General features: G+C 40.0%; 1 protein-coding gene across 2 annotated transcripts in view; it reads left to right on the top strand.

The window, feature by feature from the left end:
• The window catches only part of CPA (Subunits of heterodimeric actin filament capping protein Capz superfamily), a 226,474-nt gene that overhangs the window by 182,049 nt on the left and 20,590 nt on the right, over positions 1–23,835 (top strand). Inside the window, exons 8-11 of one of the 2 annotated variants that reach the window (XM_089373417.1) lie at positions 3,461–3,535; positions 3,616–3,651; positions 3,758–3,895; positions 4,037–4,651. In XM_089373417.1, coding sequence (XP_089229543.1) covers positions 3,461–3,535; positions 3,616–3,651; positions 3,758–3,865 — 219 coding nt within the window. In that variant the 3' untranslated portion in view covers positions 3,866–3,895; positions 4,037–4,651. Of the gene's footprint in view, positions 1–3,460; positions 3,536–3,615; positions 3,652–3,757; positions 3,896–4,036; positions 4,652–23,835 lie in introns of those variants that run through there. The other variant, XM_089373418.1, reaches the window with a different exon arrangement.

The following is a 23,835-nucleotide window of genomic DNA, read 5'->3' as shown; positions in this document are numbered from 1 at the left end:
GATGTGATGAGCTTCTTCCTTTCTATCAATCTTGCTAGATGACTTACTTCAGCCATACAAACTGCTACTTTAGCTGTCCTTTTATGCTTCTAATATGGTGCTATTTCAATCACTGCTATAATGCATTTTATCATAACTGCAATGCTTTCTGTCATGACTTGCTATCTTCTATAATCTGAAAATAAACTGAATGTATGAGAGCTTTAATAGTAGAGGTCTTTCACTTCTTCCTTCTTTGTTTTCTTCTCTTCTAGTTCTTTGACTTCTTTGGTCACATGGGCTTCACTTCTTTTCTTTTCTTGTTGCCCTTCTTGAGTTTAGGACAATTCCTCTTGTAGTGCCCATATTCATTACATTCATAACATTGAATTTTAGACATGTCAACTTTCTTTTGAAATCTCTTTTGTGGCTCAAACTTCCCAAACTTTCCTTTCTTCCTTGACATAGCTGCAAATGCTTGAGACTGCTCATTAGATTCAACATCATTCTTTGCTTTTAATCTGGTTTCTTCAATCTTACATAATGCCCATAGATCACTGAATGGTGTAGCTTCCTTCTTTGCATAGATGCTTGATACAAAGTCGCCCCATTCATCTGGTAGTGCATTGAGTACACAAGTGGTCATTTCTGGATTTGACATTGTTTCTCCTAGCTCTTGTAGTTGATCTTTAATTTGAGTTACCTTCATGAGATATGAAGCTACCCCTTCTTCCTTTGATACTTTCATTTTGTATAATTCGGTTCTTAAGGATATTATTTCCCCAGTTGTACTTACAGAGTATAGTTCTACCAATTTGTCATAAATTTCTTTTGATGTCTTCAATTTTTCTACAAAGGGAATGAGAAAATCCTTGATAGATTGAATGAGGATTTTCTGAGCCCTTATTTCTCCTTTCATATATTTTGATAATGCTTGAGATTGTTCTTGAGGAGGCTTTGTGATGGAGTCCTTGATATAATCAAAAACTTCATTTTCTGTGAGAATTAAATCTATTCTTTTCTTCCATGCAAGGTAGTTTGATGTCCCAACAAGTTTATTGTTCTTGTTGCAGAAATTAGTCATTTGATTTGTAGATTGAGACATGAATATAAAGTACTTACTTGACAAATGTAGATGTCTCCTTAAAGATGATGTCTTCCATTAGAGTGTGAGATTTAGAATGAGGGAGGGATGATCTTCCTTCTTCAAAAATGATAATGCTTCTTTTTCACGATGAGGAGAGATGTTCTTCTTCCTTCAAAAGTGCTTGAGGTCTGCTCTTTTTATTCAATATGAGGAAGATCACTTTGATTCCATTGGTGATGATGAAGTGCTTCTTCTTGCTTCCTTTGGATGATGATGTGGAATGTGGGAGGCTTCCCAAGATGCTTTACATGTGTAAAGTCCTTCTTTCTTTGAGATGGAGGTAGGGTCCTCGAGGTCGTCTTTTATTCTTTCCAGAGGTCTTCCTTCAGGATGTTAGGGTCTTACCATCTTTGTGATGTGATGACTAGATATTCCCTCTTATATTGAGCCCTTATGTATCCTTTTTCAATTGAGTGATCTTCAAGCTGCCTTTCCTTGTCACCTTAGCTTTGATACCATGTTGAGAAATCTAGGACAGCTAAAATAGGTGTGATTTCTCTAAACTTGATAACTGCTTGTGATGTTATTTTACTTTAACTTGATGTACTTATAATTTGCTTCTTCTTATCTTGATTATTATGGTGTTCTTATCATCAAACAGCTACCAAAACATGAAGATCAATAGAACAAATGGACACAAGATGTAGGCTGCTAGCTAGGGCCAAGACCTCTCTTAGAGAGGAAAACCCACCAGAAATTCTTCTCTTCGTATAGAATCTTCAAATGACAAATTCCAAGACCTTTTAGACCCAAGACTAAGACCCCTTCAAGACCAGGTCAGCTCTCTTTCAATTCAACAAAGGAAAATTATAGTCAAACTGCTGCAATTTTGGTCAAACTTCAGAACTTCGCTTACTGCAGCAGAATTCAGTCTTTATTGCAGACCTGTACCTCTTCGGCCTTCCTGCAACTCTTCCTTTTTTGCACGTGTGGGTGGTGTTAGGGCAGAATAAGTTCTTCCTTCACTAGACTTGCTCTTTTCTTCTAGGTAATGAGGCTTTCAAACTTGATCCAAATTTCAGCTTCTTTCAATAGATCTGCAATTCAGTCTTGTAGCAACAAAATGTGCCATAATTCCTTCGCACGTGTGGAAGAATGTAGCTCAAAAATCAGACTTCAAACTTCGATTTTTCTTTTTTTGAATTCTCCTCTTATTCACTGGTTTTAGAGTTTTCTTATTTCTTGAGCAAGCTTGATGGATGATCTTCAAGTGTGGTTGGGTGACACATATATATAGCTGTTCATGGAGGATGAATAGCCCTAAACAGGGCTGACTTCTTCTCTTGCAGGCTGACTTGATCTTGGAGGGATACATTGACACATTTGACTCAAAAATAATTCTTTTCACATGATACAAAATGCCCAGTAGGGTCTAATGAATATGAAAAATACTCTTTTGACTTTATTGACTCTTCTAACAAATCCTAGAAACACACAATGGATGTTTGACCTAGAACAATTTAACTTAGAGCACGAAACGCCATGCTTTACAAATGACAATAATATTTTTCTTTTTCTTTTACATCAAATATATAAAATCAGTAGTACATGAGATATTATGAAGACTGAACCTAGTTACACATTTCAACACTAAAGGCCTTTTGAGATGTGTTGAGGCTTAGTTTTCATATTTTCTGACTACCTATTGACTTCATTTGAGAAAAGGACATATCTCAATTTTGATTTTACATCTAATTGGCTAGATACAACCTGTTACTTTGAGTAGGGAAATAGGTATAATTCTCAGAAATGGGAGGGGTGAAGGAAATATCACTTAAAAAGTTTCAATTAACTGAGAAACACTATATCTACATACAAATGTACGAGTAGGAAGGAATTCTTTTATATACATAATGTGCATATGGATGTGAGGGTGGGAAGTTGGAACTTTTAAATTTTCCACTTTTTTACTGTTCATAGTTTGCTGTTTTATTAAACATTTCTTTCTTGTGGTTTATAAATCCCGGGATCCACACAAACCTATTGTAGAAAAGGAAAAATATTGCTTTTACAATACAAAATTAGCATTTACGTACTAGAATTTACCAGGAAATGTCAGGGAAATATTTCTGAGAAGTTTCTTGCGACTTTCCATGCAGTTTTGTACAAGAAATGTATTGGTTTCATGGGATGGCAGAAAAGGGAATCTGCATATAAATTTACAATATGTTCCCGCCTCACACTGTAATTTAATGAGACTTCAAAACTATTAAAGCATGTGCATCCTTGCTGACTCTGTAGTTGAAGAGTAAATAAACTGCTTTCATTTTCCTTTTTCTGATAATTTGGGTTCATGGTTGCTCATTTTTAATCCTGGAAATACTACCATGACAGACTCCGGAAGAGTGTGCATCTGCTATAACAAACATAATACATCAGCATGAATCAGAGTATTTAGGCTCTCTCGAGGTACAGTATATTATATGAGCCTTTTTTTGGGCATGATTTATTGTCTCCCAGGCCTTTCTAAAAAATGAGCGTGTTGGCAGGAATCTTATTCAAAACTTTCTGATACAACATTCAAGGTATTTGAGTTCTCATGGTTCGTCTCCTTTACAGGTTTCTGTTTGCATTCGTATCTGAAAATTTCAATTTTGTTCCATCTCTGAATGTTACTATCCATCTTTGCAGGACCTCCGGCGGAAACTTCCTGTAACACGAACCTTGTTTCCATGGCATAATACTCTACAGCTTAGCCTTACAAGAGATCTGACAAAGGAACTCAGCTTGGGTAAATAAGATAAAAGTATGGAGACTGACAGTAGCCAGGTTAGAGCCTGTCTTTTTATATTAGCAACAATTTGTATGTAGATATTCCTATCTTGAAATCGTAGAGGTTCTATAACTCAACCTCATGCATGTAGAGTGACGAGTCTAATGTATGGTCTTGTAACATATTTCTATCATCAGGAAACACCAACAACAATGCATATGATCTAAAGTATACCTGATATTCTTCCCAGGCCCAAGCCTGGAATTGTAGGACTGGTCTCTGTGCAGGCATTTGATAAATGCACGAGTCTCAGTCTTCTCTTTGCCATGGCTGTGATGTAGAGTAGGAACCTCCATGTGATTAAAAAGAGCAAGTTTCAGCTTGGATTCCTTTGTGTAATATAATAGCAGTTTTTAGTTTCCCCTACAGAAATTTCTGTAACATTATGAAATAATGTCATTTTGCTGTTGAAAATCTGTATCTTGTGCTAGTTGGAGCAGTGGCTATATTTTATTTTTGATGTATGTCATGCTTCAGGTCACAAGGATTGGGCTGTCATGATTAGTATCTGTATCTTTTGTATTAAACTTGTATTGCCGTGTCTCTCATATTTGATCCAACCGGTCCTTTCCAAGGAATATGTTCAAGCTGGAAAGCTCAATGATATTGTAAAGCTTTGTATTCTTTTCACTGTCTATCGGACTTAAACCTCTTGTCTCTAGAATTAAATTAGTTGAATGCTACATGATGCTATTAACATGAATTCATTTCTATTAAGCTATTTATATATTGAGATTAAAGTTGCATCGAAATAGTTTTGTATGGCATATTCTTCCCATTTCAAAATGTCAGTGTTCATTGCTTGGAAAGGTAAAATACGCACTCATGTCCCATTGAAGAGATACACTATAAATTTAAAATTTAACATGTTAAGGTCTAAATGTTGTTGATTGTTACTACAAACATATTAAAGGCCCTGTTACCTCAAAATCTAGTAGGTCTTGTGAGGGGCCTCAGAAGATGGTAGACCAAAACAAGACCAAGGGACGACACTGAGGTGGAGGCCCATTGTCACCTTAGCAATCCACCTACTGCTCTTTAGTGGAATTTAACTACATGAGAGGCTTCCCAGTATAAGTCACCTAAATGATGTTCTTGGTCTAGGGTTCAAAGACGACAATTGAATAGGCTCAGATAGGGTACTCGGACTAAGAACAAGGCTCAATCTTTTGTAACAACGAGAGGCATACCCTCAAAAGAACCTGTTACTCACCACCACTGGGTGACCCCTATAGGAGAAATTTTCTCCTAGATTTGTCTTCAACTGGAAGCCAATAGCCCTTTGCAGCCACTAGATAGCTTGATGTGCCACCATTCTCCACCACTCAAGCCGGCCGTTGTGTGCCCTCTCCCATCTATTAATTGGGTGTTAACACATGCTTTTCTTGGGCACATTTGGACATGGATTAGTGGGGGGGAATTCGGCAGAAAGAATAGGTTTGGACTATACTCTTGTTCCCTTGTCTCAATCTAGGGTTAAGTCTTGTATCCGAGTCCTGTGGGATCTCCTCTATTGGCTACTAGCTTTAGGAGTGGCAGTACATGGGAAACCCTAATTTTGGTGGCGTGGTCCCACTTCCCAACACCATATATTTCACTCCCCTCCGCTCATTACAAGCCCTTTTCACATTTTTCCCATCTGGGTCTACATTTGTCCATTAGGTCCTTACAGCGTTAGCCTCCCCCGCCCCTTGTCCACACTTTGGGTTGGGCTTGGAATGATGCCTCAAAGGTTGACGCAACTAAAAAGAAATATAAAAACATAATTTGGCCACTTACAACAGGAAATGTACCACAAAATGCAAAATATGATCAGAACATACAAATTTAGCATGTGGGCAAAAGCCAAACATGAGCTCTACCCTCTTTCACTATGGCCATCACCCTGGTTCCTAAGGCCTCTATGAGTGCTCCCTGCATCATTAAGGAACCCATGATTGTCCCAACCCATAGTGGCGATGAATTGCCCAACCTTAAGGGGGTAATCACTGCTTCATCATATGCATCATGCTCTCATCCCCTAGAGCCTCGAGCACTAAAATAAAAAAAAATCAATAAAAGAAAAAGACATGAAGAAAGGTGGAAAAACAAAGGCCGAGGTAACTCATGTCTCACTATTGCTCCCTCCACATTCATATACCCAAGGTGTGGGATTCCCTCATTCTAGCTTCCCTTGTACCATGTCACGTGGCTTGGACCTTTCCGTATTACCCCACTCTATTCTATCATCATTTCACATGACACCTGTCATTTAATGGATATACCATGGACATGTCACTCCCTTAGAGGTTGAAACCACCTAATAGGGTCCTTCATTAACCTCTCTTGTCGAGCAAGGTCACACCTCTACATTTTAAAGCCCATTTGGAAGGGCATGCCACTATGAAGTGTCCGCTTATGCTTTGAATTAGCAAGCTTATTTACTCGATTATACTAATGAATTATTGTAGTGGAAGGTAAGGAGAAACATTTGATCTTATATAGAATTGCAGGTGGGTATTCATCTTGGACTTGGTCTCCCTATATGGGGTCTAAGCCCTCCAGAGGGTCATAATAGCACTTGTAGGGTGAGCGTTGAGAGCCATGGGCCTCTGCCATCGCAGAGAATCGATTACTATACCATGGGCTTCTTCAACACCACACATTGCTTGTTAGTGGCCCAGCCATACAGAGATGATGATGCATTTGGACCACGTTTCCCACCCCCCCGAAGGATCTGGAGGCAGAACTGTGTCCTTTATGGATCCGCCACCTACCCTTCGGCAGAACTATGGATCTGAAAATCAGATCCGTGGTTCCGCCTTTCTTTGGTGATGCCTAGAAAAATGGATCCGTGGGGGCTCGATCTGCGGATTCGGAAAGGATTGTGTGCAGATTTGTGGAGGTTCGGGCATGTATCCACCGCGGATCGCGAGCAGATCCAAGAGAAGGTGGACAGTTCACATGGTTCCATGAGGCTTTTTTTGTTTTTTGTTTGGAAATTTCGAACTGTTATGTGAGGAACTACACTTTCCGAATACTCCCAAGGTGCCCCTTGATGCTCCCTAATGGTAATGTTAAATTCTTAAAGTAAAAGTGACATTCTCCTTTATCTTTCATTTCCATCCTTTTACTTAAATTTTTAACATCACCATGAAATGAGTTAGGATGTTTGAGAGTGATTCCAACCTCATCAGACTTCATATGGAGAAAATAGAATTTCATATCCCATTCAAAATTCAGCAGACTTAATAGTTTTCAAGATCAATGGGACTGTGGCGTTTCATTGGATTCTATCATGTATGAGGGCATGTGATTGGCATTTATCAAGAGCCCCAAGCCCTATATGTACCCTAGTGTTGGTGTTGTTGATTGTTGAACTCCTTTTTCATGGCCTTAGCAATTATGTACCCTTCACTTAAGTCAAAATCATTGATCAGGCATGTTAAGGTTTCTCTACCATATTATAAGGCTTGGATTAAGCTGTTTGATCAAAATTAGGCAATGCTGACTAATATCCCTATAGAATTGAAGTAGAGGCAATGGCTAGACAAGAGAAGAGGAATATAGATTCTAGATGGTTGATGCTAGAATAATTAATCATTGATGTACAATGGATGCCATATCTATCTTGATTTATGTAAAAATATGCATGTTTTCATGTCTTCTACAATTAATTTGGTATTTTGGATGTTTTTTATTTATAAATGCAAATATATATATATAGTAGATGCTTCGCTTCCTAGATTTTTGGGAAATGACGCTTCCACGTCCCTGCTTCCAAAAAAACGTCCCCGCTTCATGCAACACTGCATGAGACCCATTAGGAGCGCACAAAGCCTAAGCTAGGGTTTGGAGGTGTGTTGTAGCATTTAGAGGGCATCCCCCTCTTGACCTTCATTTTTGAAGCCCTCACCATCGTTCTCAGCACATGAGGCCTCAACGCTAGCCTTGGAAAGCACTTCACATTAATTATGTGGGCTAAAAGTCAAATAAAATAATAATTAATGTAGAGGTATCTTGGTTGGCTTGTAACCTTGTTCATTAGGAAATATGAACTCATTAGGATTGTATAAATAAGAGTGAGTCTCTTTGTTAATTTTGGCAACTAGGGCCAAACTTCAAATTGGACAGCTCATATGAGGCAACTGATATTTTTATTGGATTCCTCTCTCCGATAGGTGTAGGATTGATCTAAAGATCATCCCATTCTGACATGTACAAATGGAATTATGAATTTATTTTGATTATGGACAAATTGTGAAGGTTGGCCAGCGAACTCATGTAGGCTCAGAAGTCCAGCAGTCACGTCTATTCATCCTCAACGTTTGCATATAAATACAAGGTGCCTCCTCCTCATTTGGACACTTCATTCACTCACACATCTCTCTCTTCTTGATTGGGTACAGAGTTTTGAGGCTTCTGTCTCTCCACATGTGCGAAGAAAGAACTGTACTTTTTCTGTCATTGCATCGACCAACATTGACCGAAAATTGCAGAAGGCTATTTTGAGTAGTGTTGACCATCTTTGACTGCAGTTTTGTGTGGGGTATTTCTATTTGGACAGGCCGCAATTTTGGGCACGCAATTTGAGGCTATTTGACCTCTGTTTGAATAGCGTTGATTGTGCTAGGGCTTGCTGTTGTGTTGAATTTCCTTGACTGGATATTTTCGGACTGTTTTTGGGCTGATTTGACTGGTTGTTGGAGGCCGAGTTGACCGAGTTTGATCGAGTTGTTTTAGAGGTCAAAATCTGCCCTGTTGACCAACGTTGACTTTCTAGTTAAGGCTTTCTGTTTCTGCTGTTTGAGTGATCAGATTTTCATTGTTATTGGGCAAGTGAATATTGTATATTGTACTCTCTCTCTGCTGAATTTTTGAAGAATTATAAGAAGAATGGATCAAGGGTTTCCCCACATTGGGGTTTGTCCCTGGTTGGTGCCTTATCTTGTGACCTCTTGTCTTGGCTTTCCTTCTACTATTATTGTTTATGTTCTATCTGCATTTTACTATCATGATGATGTGATTGTTATATCATGATGATGTGATTGTTAAACTGGATATTGATATTGGGCTAATAAAGAAATTGAAATAAAATTGCTCTAAGCATAGAACATACTGTTGTTATCCAAAAACAATTAACATGGTATTAGAGGTGAGGTGAAGACAAAGCCCAAGCAAGAGTGAGAAGAGCAATCAATGATCAAGGACAAGATTCGATGGCCTCCACATCCTACTTCAAGTCTGATGACAAGCTTCATGATAAGTCTGATTATCATGCATGGAAGATGTCTCTTGATTTGACTTTAGAAGAGCAAGATGTTATGGATTATGTGCAGGGAAAGATTTCGGAACCTCCTTCAAATGCACCGGCTGCTGCTAAGACAAAGTACAAGAAGGGTGAAGTCAAAGCCAAGAAGATCATCAGGGATTCTATTCATAAGAATTTAGTTGCTTACATCTCTGATTTGAACACATCAAAAGAGATATATGACAGGTTGGTTGGCATGTTCAAATCTAGCAAAGAAAACCAAATTATTTTCCTCAAGAACAAGTTGAAGGATATAAAGAAGGGAAGAAATGAAGATATTCTATCCTACCTCATGAGGATTACTAAGATAAAAAATGAGCTTCTTTTGATTGGAGAAGATATTGCTGATAGGGAGCTTACTCTCATTGCCCTTGGAGGACTCCCTCGTGAATGGCATGTGTTCAACACTACTATTCTTAACAACGACAAGGTTCCAGGTTTTAAAGAATTGCTGGCTAGATGTTCTCAAGAAGAAACAAGGATGATGGAACTAGATGTGCCTTCAAATAGGAATGATCCTATTGCATTCGCCGCTCATGCTAAAAACAAGAACAATGCAGGTTCAAACAAGCAATGCCAAGGAAGGTTGGGTTTCAAAAATGGAAGGAAGGGAAGATGCTTCATTTGCAACAAGTTTGGCCACTATGCTAGGGAGTGTCCTAACAGAAGGGATACACCTCATAATGATGACAACCACAACAACAACAATTTCAGGGGCAACAACAATCAAAGGAATGGCAGATTCAACAACTGAGGAAAAGGAAGGTTCCTGCTCCTCATCAAGGAAGTGGTTGCCCTCCCAAGAGATCAAGAAACACCAGGTATGATGAATCAAATGTTGTTGATAACAAGCAAAAATAATTTTGTCTTATATCTGCCCTCTCCACTGCATCTCCTCCGGGCACTTTAGGAAATTGGTTGATTGATAGTGGTGCCTCAAGGCACTTCAATGGGTATAAGGAAGCTCTTTCAAATCTGATGGAAAAGGATACAAATTTGGAAATTATCCTTGGAGACAATGCCACCTATTTCGTGAAGGGAGTTGGGAATGTTACTCTTCAATTGAATCAAGGTAACACCATTCATCTACAAGAAACACTATATGTACCCGATCTAAAGAAGAATCTAGTATATATCTCGGCGATGGAGGACAAAGGATTCAAGGTGGTATTCATCAATGGAAAGGTACTTGTGTGGAATCAAAATTTCAAAGATGCATTTACACTTGGCTTCAGGGTTGATAGCCTATATCAAGTGTTGATTATTGGGTAGCGTCAGATGTGCTCTAGCTCTGAAATTTTGTGGAGGGGCTAGAACACATGAGATCTCCAAGACCCAGAAATCGTTTGGTGAAATTCCAATGGGGTTCCTAAGTTAAAATATTAATGGGTATTAATGAAAATATGGGTGAGAAGTTTCTAAGAGACGAGGATCAAGCCTAATTTAATCTTAGCCATTGATTAGATATTAGACCACGACCGTTGATATCTCAACAAGAAAAGTATATAGGAAGACTTGAGAGTTATTTGGAGACACACCGGGCAAATACTCAGTAACCCGAGGGAAATCAATTCTCAAGGAGTAAGAGTTTGATTTCAGAGGGAGAGTTGCAGGGTGAAGGAAGAGGAGGGCATCAACATTAGTCAGAGATTGAGGAGGAGGCGACGTAGAGCATCAGAGGGACAGTGTAGAGGGAAAAGCTCAGAGAGGCAACGCAGCAAGGGACGCAGTCCTCACGCAGAGTTGACGTAGAGGTGACATAGTGAAGGTTGGAGGGTCTCTGGGGTGTCAGAATTTCTCGAAAGGGAGGAGGAAAATTCGCAGTCCTCACGCAGAGTTGACGTAGAGGTGACATAGTGAAGGTTGGAGGGTCTCTGGGGTGTCAGAATTTCTCGAAAGGGAGGAGGAAAATTATCTCAGGTGTTTTCTCAGAGGTTTCTTTATGTTCTGCAAAATCATTCCTTGTAAAGAGATTGTTGCTGAAGAATAATAAATAAACCCTCATCTGTAGAGTGGTTTTCCTGCATTGGGTTTTTCCAGGGGCTATTGTCCAAAAATAGCTGTGTTGATGTGGTTGACTCTTGTGCTTGTATTTCATTGTTCTTTTCTCTATGCTATTATGTGAGAACTGCAGTAGAATTTATTTTGATGTTTACTGAAGGGTTTTGTAAATAACTTATTGTGGAAAATAAGTAGGAGAAATAAATCAGTTACTGTAGTAGAATTTCGTGTTAGAAATTTTCACATGGTATTGAAGCAGAGATCGGGCAACAGGATTAGAGAATTTGCAATGCGTTAAGAGCATGATGTTGGAGCAACAACTCAATGGGACTCACTCAGTTCTCCCGGGAAAGAGGAAAGCACAAAGAATATAATGGATCAAGACTATTCTATGTTAGCTTTTAGACTAGAAGAAGAAGTCGCTTGCTTGGCAAATTTTACTTCCTCTGAGGTTTGGTATTATGATAGTGGAGCTTTTGTGCACATGACAGGAATACGGGAATGTTTCTCGAGCTATCAAGAAGAACAAATGAACTTCCAATTCACCATGGGAAATAAGTCAAAATGTAACCCCGTAGGAAGAGGCACTGTAGTTTTTCAAACAGAAGCAGGGGATCGGCTTGGAGCTACCAATGTGCTACATGTGCCTAGGTTGGGGATGAACTTACTCTCTGTATCTCAGTTACAAAACAAGGGCTATGCTGTTTTCTTCATTGGGAAGAAAGTATATGTCAAACATCCGAGTTGGAAGAAGAAGGCCCAAATTGGAGTCAGAAGTAACAGACTGTATAAGTTATAACTAGAATCTCCAATGGCATTGATAGGCAGCAGTGGGGAAAAAGATTTGAATGAACTATGGCAAGGGAGGATGGGGCACTTACACCATGGGGCTCTAAGAATTTTCAAAAAAACCATCACAGGAGTTCCAGAATCAAGTACCAAACGAGACGATGTATGCAGAGGTTGTGTACTAGGCAAGTACGCCAAAGCGACTTATTCCAGAAGTAACAATAGGGCAAAGAGTGTTCTGGGATTGATACACTCAGATATTTGCGGACCCATGTCCACAAAAGCTCTTAGTGGTGCTGAATACTTTGTCACCTTCATTGATGACCATTCCAGGAAGACTTGGTTCTACTTTCTAAAAACCAAGGATGAGGTTTTTGATCGATTCAAAGAGTTTACAGCTCTGGTTGAGAATCTGACAGGGAAGAGGATAAAAGTGTTGCACTTAGACAATGGTGGAGAATACATTGATAAGGACTTCACTGATTTTTGCGCAAGGAAAGGCATCAGAAGAGAATGGACAACTCCATATAATCCGGAAGAGAATGGAGTAGCAGAGAGGAAGAACAAGACTACTATTGAAGCAACAAGGGCAATGTTGTATGGTTAGGATATGCGTAAATTTCTATGGGCAGAAGCATGCAACACAGCAGTATATGTCCAGAACAGGACTCCTCACGGGGCATTAGGTAAGGTTACTCTGGAGAGTGTCTTCACCAGCAAGAAGCCTGAGGTGAGCTTTTTCAGAATATTTGGGAGTTTGGCATATTGCCATATACCCAAAGAAAAGAGGAAGAAGTTGGATCAAATTGCAGAAAAAGGATATCTTGTGGGATATAGCGAGAATGCTAAGGCATATAGAATCTATCTTCCGGGAAATAGGAAGATCGTAGTACGACGAGATGTAAAGTTCATGGAGGACAGAGCTTTTAGGAAATCCCGAGAAATGCCTTCCGAAGAGCAGTCAAAGGATAATCAATTGGTCCAGCCACTTCGACCAGCAGAAACCAACACCAGTATTTCTCCAAAAGACAAGAATCCAAAGGTATCACAGTGGGTGGGGTCTCAAGGGGAGAAGCAAATAGTTCTACCCACTACCAGTGGAAGAATGAGCTGGGAACTTCGACAGATACTACGGGATGCAGAGGATTTTATTGGAGCTCTTAGGAATGAGAAAAGGGAGCGTAGACAACCAGATAGATACCAAGCCTTGGTGGCTCAGGTTGGAGAACCCTCTAGTTTTCAGGAGGCCGTTCAACATCAAGTATGGGTAGATGCTATGGTGGAGGAATGTAGTTCCATAATGGTCAATGATGTCTGGGAAGTGGTACCTAGACCTCAGGACAAGTTAGTTGTAGGTTTGAGATGGATCTACAAGAACAAATACGCTGCAGATGGCAGTGTGGAAAAATACAAAGCTAGGTTCGTGGCTACGACTTTGCTTAGAAGGAAGGGATAGACTACGAAGAAACCTTCACCCTAGTAGCCAAGTATAGTTCTATTAGATTCGTGATATCCCTTGTAGCACAGATGGGGTGGGAGATTCACTAGATGGATGTCAAGACTGCATTCTTGAATGGGGTGATAGAAGAAGTATAAATTGAACAACCAGAGGGTTTTGAGACACATGAGAAGAAAACTCATGTATGCATGTTGAAGAATGCCTTGTATGTGCTTAAACAAGTGCCTAGAACGTGGTACGGTCGAATTGATGGTTACTTGTAGAAGATGGGATTCATCAAGACTCAAGAGTGACGCAGATCCCAACCTCTACTATCTGATTGTAGAGAATGAGCCTCTAATTCTGGTGTTATATGTGGATGACCTTTTCCTAACAAGTTCATTCAGACTCATCAAAAATTGCAGGGAAAACCTAGCTACAAAATTTGACATGAAGGATTTGGGACGGATGCATTATTTTCTGGGGTTGTAAGTTTGGCACCACAAGGGTGGAATTTTCCTTGGACAAGGGAGATATGCAACAAATTTTTTGAAAAGGTTCAAAATGCAGGACTGTAGACTTATGGCCACTCCAATGATTACCAACTGGAAGAAGATTGATGCGTCTGAAGATAAAGAAGTCAATCCCACCTTGTACAGGTAGCTCATTGGGTCCCTGATGTATTTGGTCAATACCCGGCCAGACATTTGTCACGCTGTTAACACCCTCAGTCAGTGCATGGTGGAACCAAAGAGGGCGCAATGGGAAGCAACCAAGCATGTTCTCAGATATATACAAGGAACAGTTGAGCATGGATTAATGTACACCTGAGGCAATGACATCAGGCTAAGTGGGTTCACTGACACAGATTGGGCTGGAAGTTCAGTAGATCGGGAAAGTACCACTGGGTACTGTTTCAACATTGGATCAGGAATGACCTCCTCGTGTAGTAGGAAACATAAATCTGTAGCTTTGAGCTTAGCGGAAGTTGAATATATGGCAACTTGCACAACATCATGTGAAGTCATATGGCTTAGGAAGTTGCTTGTGAATCTATTCAGGAGAAGGATGGAAGCGAACAATATGTTGTGTGATAATCAGAGTTGCATCAAGCTCTCTGAGAATCCAGGTTTTCATGATCAGTCGAAGCACATTGACATTAGGTGTCACTTTATCAGAGACTGTGTCCAGCGAGGGCAATACAGTTACGATACACTCCGACAGGAGAATAGGTGGCAAACATTCTCACCAAGGCCCTAGGAAGAACAAAGCTTGTTTATTTCAGGGAGAAGATGGGGATAGTGCAGGGAGTTGCAGTGCAACAGTTAGCAGTGGCAGTGCTATGGGCAACATGATGCAACATATTGAGAGAGAGCTGTAGTATAGATGTAGCAATGACAGTGGCAGTGTCATCGATAGCAGTACAAGTTGCAGTAGTGCAGTGGATGAAGGGCAACAGGTCGAGCATCAGCAACGCAGAGGACCGATGCCATGGATCAATGTGATACTTCTGCTAGGAAGTATAGCTAGAGCACATTCCTCGCTAAGAGGGAGTGTTGATTTTTGCATAGCATCGGATATGCTCTAGCCCCGAAATTTTGTGGAGGGGCTAGAACACATGAGATCTCCAAGATCCAGAAACCATTTGGTGAAATTCCACTCGGATTGTATTTTATCAAAATAATTAATATTTTTAATGGGGTTCCTAAGTCTAATTTAGGAAAATTAAAATATTAATAGGTATTAATGAAAATATGGGTGAGAAGCTTCTAAGAGATGAGGATCAAGTCTAATTTAATCTTAGCCATTGATTAGAGATTAGATCACAACCATTGATATCTCAACAGGAAAAAGTATAAAGAAAGACTTGAGAGTCATTTGGAGATGCACCGAGAAAATACTCAGTAACCCGAGGGAAATCGATTCTCAAGGAGTAAGAGTTCGATTTTAGAGGGAGAGTTGCAAGGTGAAGGAAGAGGAGGGCATCAACATTAGTTAGAGATTGAGGAGGAGGTGACACAGAGCATTAGAGGGAAAGTGCAGAGGGAAAAGCTCAGAGAGGCAGCGCAACAAGGGACGCAGAGGTGACACAGTGAAGGCTGGAGGGTCTTTAGGGTGTCAAAATTTCTCCAAAGGGAGGAGGAAAATTATCTCAGGTGTTTTCTCAGAGGTTTCTCTATGTTATGCAATATCATTCCTTGTAAAGTGATTGTTGCTGAAGAATAATAAATAAACCCTCATTTGCTGCACTAGTTTTTCCGCATTGGGTTTTTCCGGTGACTATTGTCCAAAAATAAGTGTGTTGATGTGATTGACTCTTTGCTTGTATTTCATTGTTCTTTTCTTTATGCTATTATGTGATAACTATAGTAGAATTTATTTTGATGTTTATTGAAGGGTTTTGTAAATAACTTGTTATGGAAAATAAGTAGGAGAAATAAATCAATTACTGTAGTGGAATTTTGTGTTAGAAATTTTCACATCAAGTTGGAGGAAGCCCATTGGGAGCTATGTCTTGCAACACATCAATTTAATCCGAATTATGGCACTGGAGGTTTGCTCGTCTACATTATAAGGCTATACCCGATGTGAGGAAGATGGTGACAGGGATGCTCGAATTTAAAGTAGAACATGGAGGTGCTTGTCAGGGGTTTGCTGAAGAAAAGGATACAAGGGGACCATTCCCCTCAAGTGATAACAAGACTACTGACATATTGTAATTGGTTCTTTCTGATCTATCTGGTATGACGCTGGTGAACTCATTGGGAGGATATTTATATTGTGCTATTTTTATGGATGATTTCTCTCGCAAGACTTGGATATATTTCTTGAAGAAGAAGGACGAAGTATTCTCATGGTTCCATTCTTTCAAAGCTTTGGTCAAAAATCAAACCAGGAAGAAGATCAAAATATTGAGGACTGATAATGGAACCAAATATGAATCAAATGAGTTCAATAACTATTGTAGAGAAGTTCGCATTAAGAGGGAGACTACTACCGCATATACTCCTGAGCAAAATGGTGTTTCTAAAAGGAAGAACCATTTTATCGTAGAAGCCACTCTTGCCATGCTTCATGATCAAAGCCTTCTAAAGTTCTTATGGGCCGAAGCTGCAAACACCGCCATGTATGTTCAAAATAGATGCCCTCATCAAGCATTGGACTCCAACACTTGCGAATAAGATTTCACCGATAAGGAACTTGATATTTCTCACTTTAGAATTTTTGGTAGCCTCGTATATTTTCACATGCCGAAAGAAAAGAGAAGCGAATTGGATGCTTTTGGGAAGACAGGAACATTTGTGGGCTACAGTGAAACTTCTATGGCATATAGGATCTATGTGCTTGGCCAAAGAGAATTGGAGATTAGTCATGATGTCACCTTTGATGAGGATGCTGCCCTTGGGAAGACTAGTAACCTTCCTCTTCCAAGGAAGGACAAAGAAGCAGATTCAAGAAAGCAGGGAGAACCACAGGATGAACCGATGCCTGATGTTGAAGGACCAATGGATTCCATTGATCCACCCACTCATGAGCCCTCCTAAAAAAGGAGACCCTCATGGCTTAGGGAGAGTCTCGAAGATGCCAAGAGAAATGTTGCACCTAGCGAGACATTTCGTGAAAGCAAGAAGTCGAATAGGTACCAAGGGTACTTAACTGCAATGACCACCATTGTTCAATTTGAGCCTTGCACATTCGAACAAGCTGCCAAACACCAAGTTTGGAACGATGCAATGAATGAAAAGTATGAGTCGATTATGAAGAATGATGTATGGGATGTGGTCCCTAGACCCAAGGACAAATCTGTTGTCACCTCGAAATGGCTCTTCAAGAACAAGCATGGAGTTGATGGAAGTGCTGAAAAGTTCAAGGCTAGATTTGTTGCTCGAGGCTTCCCTCAAAAGGAAGGTGTAGATTATGATGAGATATTTGCACCAGTTGCCCGCTACACCACCATCCGTTCAATCATTGCCCTTGTTGCCTCGCAAGGATGGAATCTACACTTGATGGATGTCAAGGTTGCCTTCTTGCATGGTTCACTTAAGGAGGAAGTCTATTTAGAACGACCTGAGGGGTTCAAAGTTTAAGATCGTCAGACACATGTATGCAGGTTGAAGAAAGCCCTCTATGGGTTGAAACAAGCATCCCGAACTTGGTATCAGAGGATCGATAGCTATCTAATGAATCTGGCATTTACGAGAAGTGACGCTGATCCGAACCTTTATTTTAAGGTTGAGAATGATAGGCCTCTCATCTTGGTACCTTATGTGGACGATCTCTTTTTGACAGATGTGTTAGTGCCTGCCAGTCATGTCAGTCACCAGTGATCAAATATGCTCTTACAAGGTTTTGTTAGGGTCTTGAGGTCAAATTTTATCATTTCATTAGGTTTCAAAATAAAATTTGGTCACTGGCTATTGTGTCTAGGTCATTGCTGCTCCCTTCACTTACTCATGGTCTTCATCACTCATCATGGTCATTGTTTTTTTCGAGGTATCATATCTTCATTTAAGTGTCTTGGGTCATGAAATGGTTAAATTCCTCATTTTAGGTCATGGTCTAGGGTTTCACTCCATGTGTCATCATGATACCATATGTCAAAACAAAAACATGTCCATCATGTGAGTCAGTGGGTAAAGGGAGTTAGCAGCTTAGGGAAAGAAAAATAAAGGTAAAGGTAATGTTTTATTTCAAATAAGACAATGCTGTAGTACACTACCTCGTCTCATCATTTCTCAAAGGGACATATGATGTCATGCCACTACCAAAGAAAAAATCAACTTTCAAGCTACAAAGGACCATCCAAAGCATCAAAAGGGTTTCATTTCAGCATTCACAAGTTTAAGCATCTCCTTGGCAAGTAAATAAACATCTGGCACCTCTTATGCATCCTTCATTTTGAAGAACTCAGTGAAAATCCCTCTCCTACGGTTTCGCCATGCTTTTGGTCTGAAAATGCTTTTGGTTCATTGCAGTGAGAAAAATCCTAGTTTTTATGTTCCATAACTCCCTCACATACCTCATATACCCCTCCCAACCATTTCTCATACCCATTTCCCTTCATTTCCCCTCATTTCCCCTCATTTCGCTCACTCTTTTCAATAAATTCCACCTCCTTACACTCCCTAACATTTATCCCAACCACCCAAAATTTTCCCAAGAATTTAGAAAGCCCCTAACCCCTTCATTCCCCTCCATCTACAAGATTGTTTCAAATCCCCTGTTTTCCTAAAACTAAACCCTAATTCTTCCTCCTAGTGAGCTAGGGTTTCACCTTGGAAGCAAAGGCCCCACACATTGATAAGAAGAAGTACAATAATGGAGGACATGTCTGAAGAGTTGAGCCATCTAACATCAAAGAGATCAGTGCCTCACAAACTCATTGAGAGGTCATTTGTGGCACACAGGGACGATTTTGCTTCAAAGTGTGTTTCTGACCAAACGGAGATGAAATTGACAAAAGTGGAAGAGGTTTTTGTCAATCATATACCATGGGACAAAAGCCTCTGTCAGTGTTTACACAGGTATCATAGATTGGGAAATATGCAACTTTATTGGAGACATATGTCAGAAAATAAAAAAATTTCAAGTTAATTTCCTGTTTTAGTCATGATTTTGTGGCATGGATTCCGAGCAAATGAAAATCAGTTTCTAGAAACCGAGAGAGGTTTTTCTTCCCAACATCCTTATGTAGAAAAACCTCTCTCAATTTTCCACAAATCCTTATGGTTAGAGAGATATCGCTCCATATGTGAGCCCTAGTTTTGCAGAAAAACCCAAAATTTTGACCCAAGGCGCTGCGCTTTTTCCTCAGGGCTCCAAAAGGCAATTGGCTTACATTTTTGGAAAGCTGATGACCCCCTCTCAAAACCCACTTCATCCAATTTCTCAGACATGGCTCAAATTTTGAAAAAAAAGAGAAAAAATGGTCAAAAATCATCATTCTACCACTCTTTTTAATAGGGGCTGCGCTTCTGGAGACACTTTGGGAGAATGAGTTTTTGGAGTCCTTCCCATGGGTCATTTAAAAAAACTCAAGGTGTTCTGGAAACTAGACAGGCAAGGGTAGTTAACCGTTCTCTCAGATCTCAATTTGGACTTCAAGAAGACACCTAAAAATGGGCTCAAAGTTGGCGCCGCACTTCTGCAAATTTTTGAGTTTTTATTTAAAATTTCACTGTGTAATTTCCTAGTTTTTCAGTTTGACTTGGTTAAAGTCAAAACTCATGATGTAATTGCAATAGTTCGAGGTTAGATGATGTAATCATGAATAAATGGACATCATAGATTGTTTTTATGGTTAATTAGGCCACATAAAGGAAGCAAAATTCGAAACAAAGTCTAAGAGAAGAGTTTGTATTTGACCTTCTCACTCTCACTTGTTGGTTGAGAGAATTTTGGAATAGTTCCACCACCTAGGAATTCGACTCCTGAAGGTGGGGAAGTTGTTTGATTGAGTCTATATGTATCATTTCTCATTTAGAGAGAGAGGTTGGACTTTTGTGGAGAAGGCTTGTATGTTTATGTTCTCTTCAGCTAATACAGGGGCAATTGCAGCGATATTTCAGGAACTCTAGTTCAGTGAGTCTATAGTGTTTGTTTACTCTTTCTATCAACTTCCTATGGATAAATCATCTCTCTTTACATGCTTTATCTTCTTCCTATGAATTTCCTTGCAGTTATATAGACAAGAATCTTGAATTTAAGCTTTATTTATGTGGAATTCATACTTGTGTTTCCTTTTCTAAAGCTAATGAATTCATGCTTTCACATGTTCATTAGTTTCTTTTAAGCTCACAAATCTATACTACATTGACAAACACTCAAATTGCACCATAACACACTAATATCTAACGCCTATTTATACTTGTCTCTACATACTTAAAGCCTAGACTTAGTTACCTGCTCGAAACCCTAGTCAAACAAACCTTAAAACCTAAATTCACAAGAACTCAAAACAAACTTATATATCTAGCCTAAAACCTGTCTCTTTACATATATTCATTGACAAATCCTTTGAGAGATCTCTCTCTTGCTCAGTAGGGCTAGTTACTGAGCTAAAAGTGGTTTGAGGTTACCTCTTTCTATCTCCTCCATAACCTAGGAAATTGTAGAGGATAATAAGGTGTAGGCCCTCTTATTCACAATGTAAGAGGGAGTTGGCCTCCGAATTCGAGATGAACGACCTAGGATTGATGCATTACTTCTTAGGGTTGGAGGTTTGGCAAAAGCCATGTAAGATTTTCCTTTCTCAACAAAAATATATTGTGAAGATACTTGAAATATTTGGGATCTGATGGAACTTAACTTCAAGAAGTTATGTGGAAGTGCTGCTGGGCCTGATTTGGGAAATCCTTCTGAGTATCAGCAACGCGTGGGGACCCTGATGTTCTTGGCGAACTCCTGTCCGGACATATGTTTTGTAGTGAATACATTGAGTTAGTTTATGGTGGAGCCTCATCACATACATTGGATTGCTGCCAAGAATCTCTTGAGATATCTCTGGGGCACAATCACTTATGGATTGAGATACACTACCGAGAATGTGAGGCTCCATGGTTACTCTGATGCAGACTGGGTTGGCAGTATGGTGGATCGTAAAAGCACATCTGGATGTTGCTTCTCTCTAGGTTTTGCTTCGATATCATGGATGAACAGGAAGCAAAAGTCGGTTTCCTTGAGAACTGCTGAGGTTGAATACATTGCTGCTAGTTCGGCATCCTGTGAAGCTATTTGGTTGAGGAAGCTCTTTAGTGAGCTGTTTGGACATGTGCTGGATACCATCGTGATCTTTTGTCACAACCAGAGTGGGATTCGTCTTTCTGAGAATCTCGTGTTTCATGATCACTCCAAGCATATTGATATCATGTACTACTTTATTCGGGATATTATGGTACAACAAGGAGAAATAAGGCTCTAACACATTGGGATTGATAATCAGGTTGCCGATATTCTTACGAAGCCTCTGGGGAAGGTCAAATTCTTAACCTTTCGTGAACGACTTGGAGTCGTGGAGAGACCCTCTTATGAGTGACCCATATGAGATGGATGTTGAGCCCTGAGACAGTGTTGCACGAAGCGCCCCCCCCCCCCGGTTCCAAGCCCCGAAGCGCGTCCCGTACGGAAGCGCCTAGGAAGCTTGGCCGGAAGCGCGCTTCCGAAATTTTTAGACGCTTCCGAAGCGCCGAAGCACGCTTCGTACGACACTTCTCAGACGCTTCCCAGACGCTTCCCAGGCGCTTCCCAGACGCTTCTCAGACGCTTCCGTACGCTTCCAGAAAAGCTTCCGGAAAAGCATTTAGAAAATCGTTTTTTTTTCAATTTTTTTTTCAATTTTAGGTGAGTTTGCTTGTTGGGGGTGGGTCCACCTTGGGTTAGGGTGACAAATGAAAGCAAAAAAAAATATAAATATAGCAGATGCTCCCTCATGGTAATGTTAAATTCTTAAAGTAAAAGTGACATTCTCCTTTATTTTTCATTTTCATCCTTTTACGTAAATTTTTAACATTACCATGAAATGACTCAGAATGTTTGAGAGTGGTTCCAGCCTCATTGGACTTCATATGGAGAAAATAGAATTTCATATCCTATTCAAAATTCAGCAGACTTAACAGTTTTCAGGTATTCAGGATCAATGGGATTGTGGCATTTCATTAGATTATATCAAGTATGAAGGTATGCGATTAGCATTTAATCAAGAGCACCAAGCCCTATATGTACCCTGGTGTTGGTGGTGTTAATTGTTGAACTCCTTTGTCACGCGGCACGCCCTTAGAAAAAAATTACCTTTCAATCAAGTCAAAATCATCGATCAAACATGTTAAGCTTTTTCTACCATATTTTAAGTCTTGAATTAGGTAGTTTGATCAAAATTGGGCAATGTTGACTAATATCCCTAGACAATCGAGGTAGAGGCAAAGGCTAGACAAGAGGAGAAGAATCTAGATTCTAGATCATTAATGTACAATGGATGTTATATCTATCTTGATTTATGCAAAAATATGCATGTTTTCATGTCATCTACAATTAATTTGGTATTTGGGATGTTTGTTTTGAGTATAAATGCAAAAAAATATAAAAATATATATATATATATATAGCAGACGCTTCCGCGGACGCTTCCGCGGACGCTTCGCTTCCTAGATTTTTGGAAAATGACGCTTCGGCGTCCCCGCTTCCAAAAAACGCTTCCGCTTCGCTCCCGCTTCGTGCAACATTGCCCTGAGAGCTCCGGGGGGCTTGGGGTACTTCTTCGAGCGACGAGCGACCATAGGGTGAGTGGTTCACTTTCCCCTAGTGGTGTGTTGTGTACATGGTGAGTGGTTCACCTTCCCCTATGATACCCCATGGTGACATATGCATAGGTTGAGTGGTTCACCTTCTCCTATGGCATATGAGCAGGATGAGTGGTTCACCTTCTCCTGCCGGCACATCCTACCCATGCAGACTGAGACTCATGGTATGTACCTCTCATTTGGCCAATGAATAGGGAAATGAGGATAGGGACTCTAGTACTACCGATGGATGCATCGTGTACTATTGTACTCCCTATGCTAGGATGTTGATATTGATCTGGGATCAATGGAAACTGACTTCGGGTCGATTAAGAGTGGTATGACACACTCTCTATTATTGGAGACTAATTTTGGGTCAATGAAGAATGGTATGATACATTCTAGATCATTGCTTCTTTCTTCATTGTTCAGCAGAGCAGAGATTGTGATGGTACAGATTGCAGATAGTTTGTAGGTGAAATTCTCCCTAGTTGAGAGGGAGTGTTAATTTTAGAAACTAGGGCCAAAATTCACCTTGGACAGCTCATATGAGGCAACTGATAATTTTATTGGATTCCTCTCTCCGAGAGTTGTAGGATTGATCTAAAGATCATCCCATTCTGACATGTACAAATGGAATTATGAATTTATTTTGATTATGGACAAATTGTCAAGGTCGGCCAACAAACTCATGTAGGTTCAGAAGCCAACAATCACGTCTATTCATCCTCAACGTTTTCATATAAATACAAGGTGCCTCCTCCTCACTTGGACACTTCATTCACTCACACATCTCCCTCTTCTTGATTGAGTATGGATTTCTAAGGCTTCTCTCTCCACACGTGTGAAGAAAGGACTGTACTTTTTCTGTCCCTGCATTGATTGAAAATTGCAGAATGTTGTTTTGACCATTGTTGACTAACGTTGACCATCTTTGACCGCAGTTTTGTGTGGGGTATTTCTGTTTGGACAGGTCGCAGTTTTGGGCACGAAATCAGAGTTTGTTTGACCTCTGTTTGACCATCGTTGACTATTTTAGGGCTTGCTGTTGCGTTGACTTTAATTTACCAGGTTTGACTGGATATTTTCAAACTATTTTTGGGGCGATTTGACTTGCTGTTGGAGGCCGAGTTGACTGAGTTT

Source organism: Pinus tabuliformis, chromosome 8 (assembly GCF_031772625.1).
Source record: "Pinus tabuliformis cultivar Carrire ecotype Pingquan chromosome 8, CPIR1, whole genome shotgun sequence".
Lineage (NCBI taxonomy): Eukaryota > Viridiplantae > Streptophyta > Pinopsida > Pinales > Pinaceae > Pinus > Pinus tabuliformis.
This window is presented reverse-complemented; position numbering and strand designations above follow the sequence as displayed.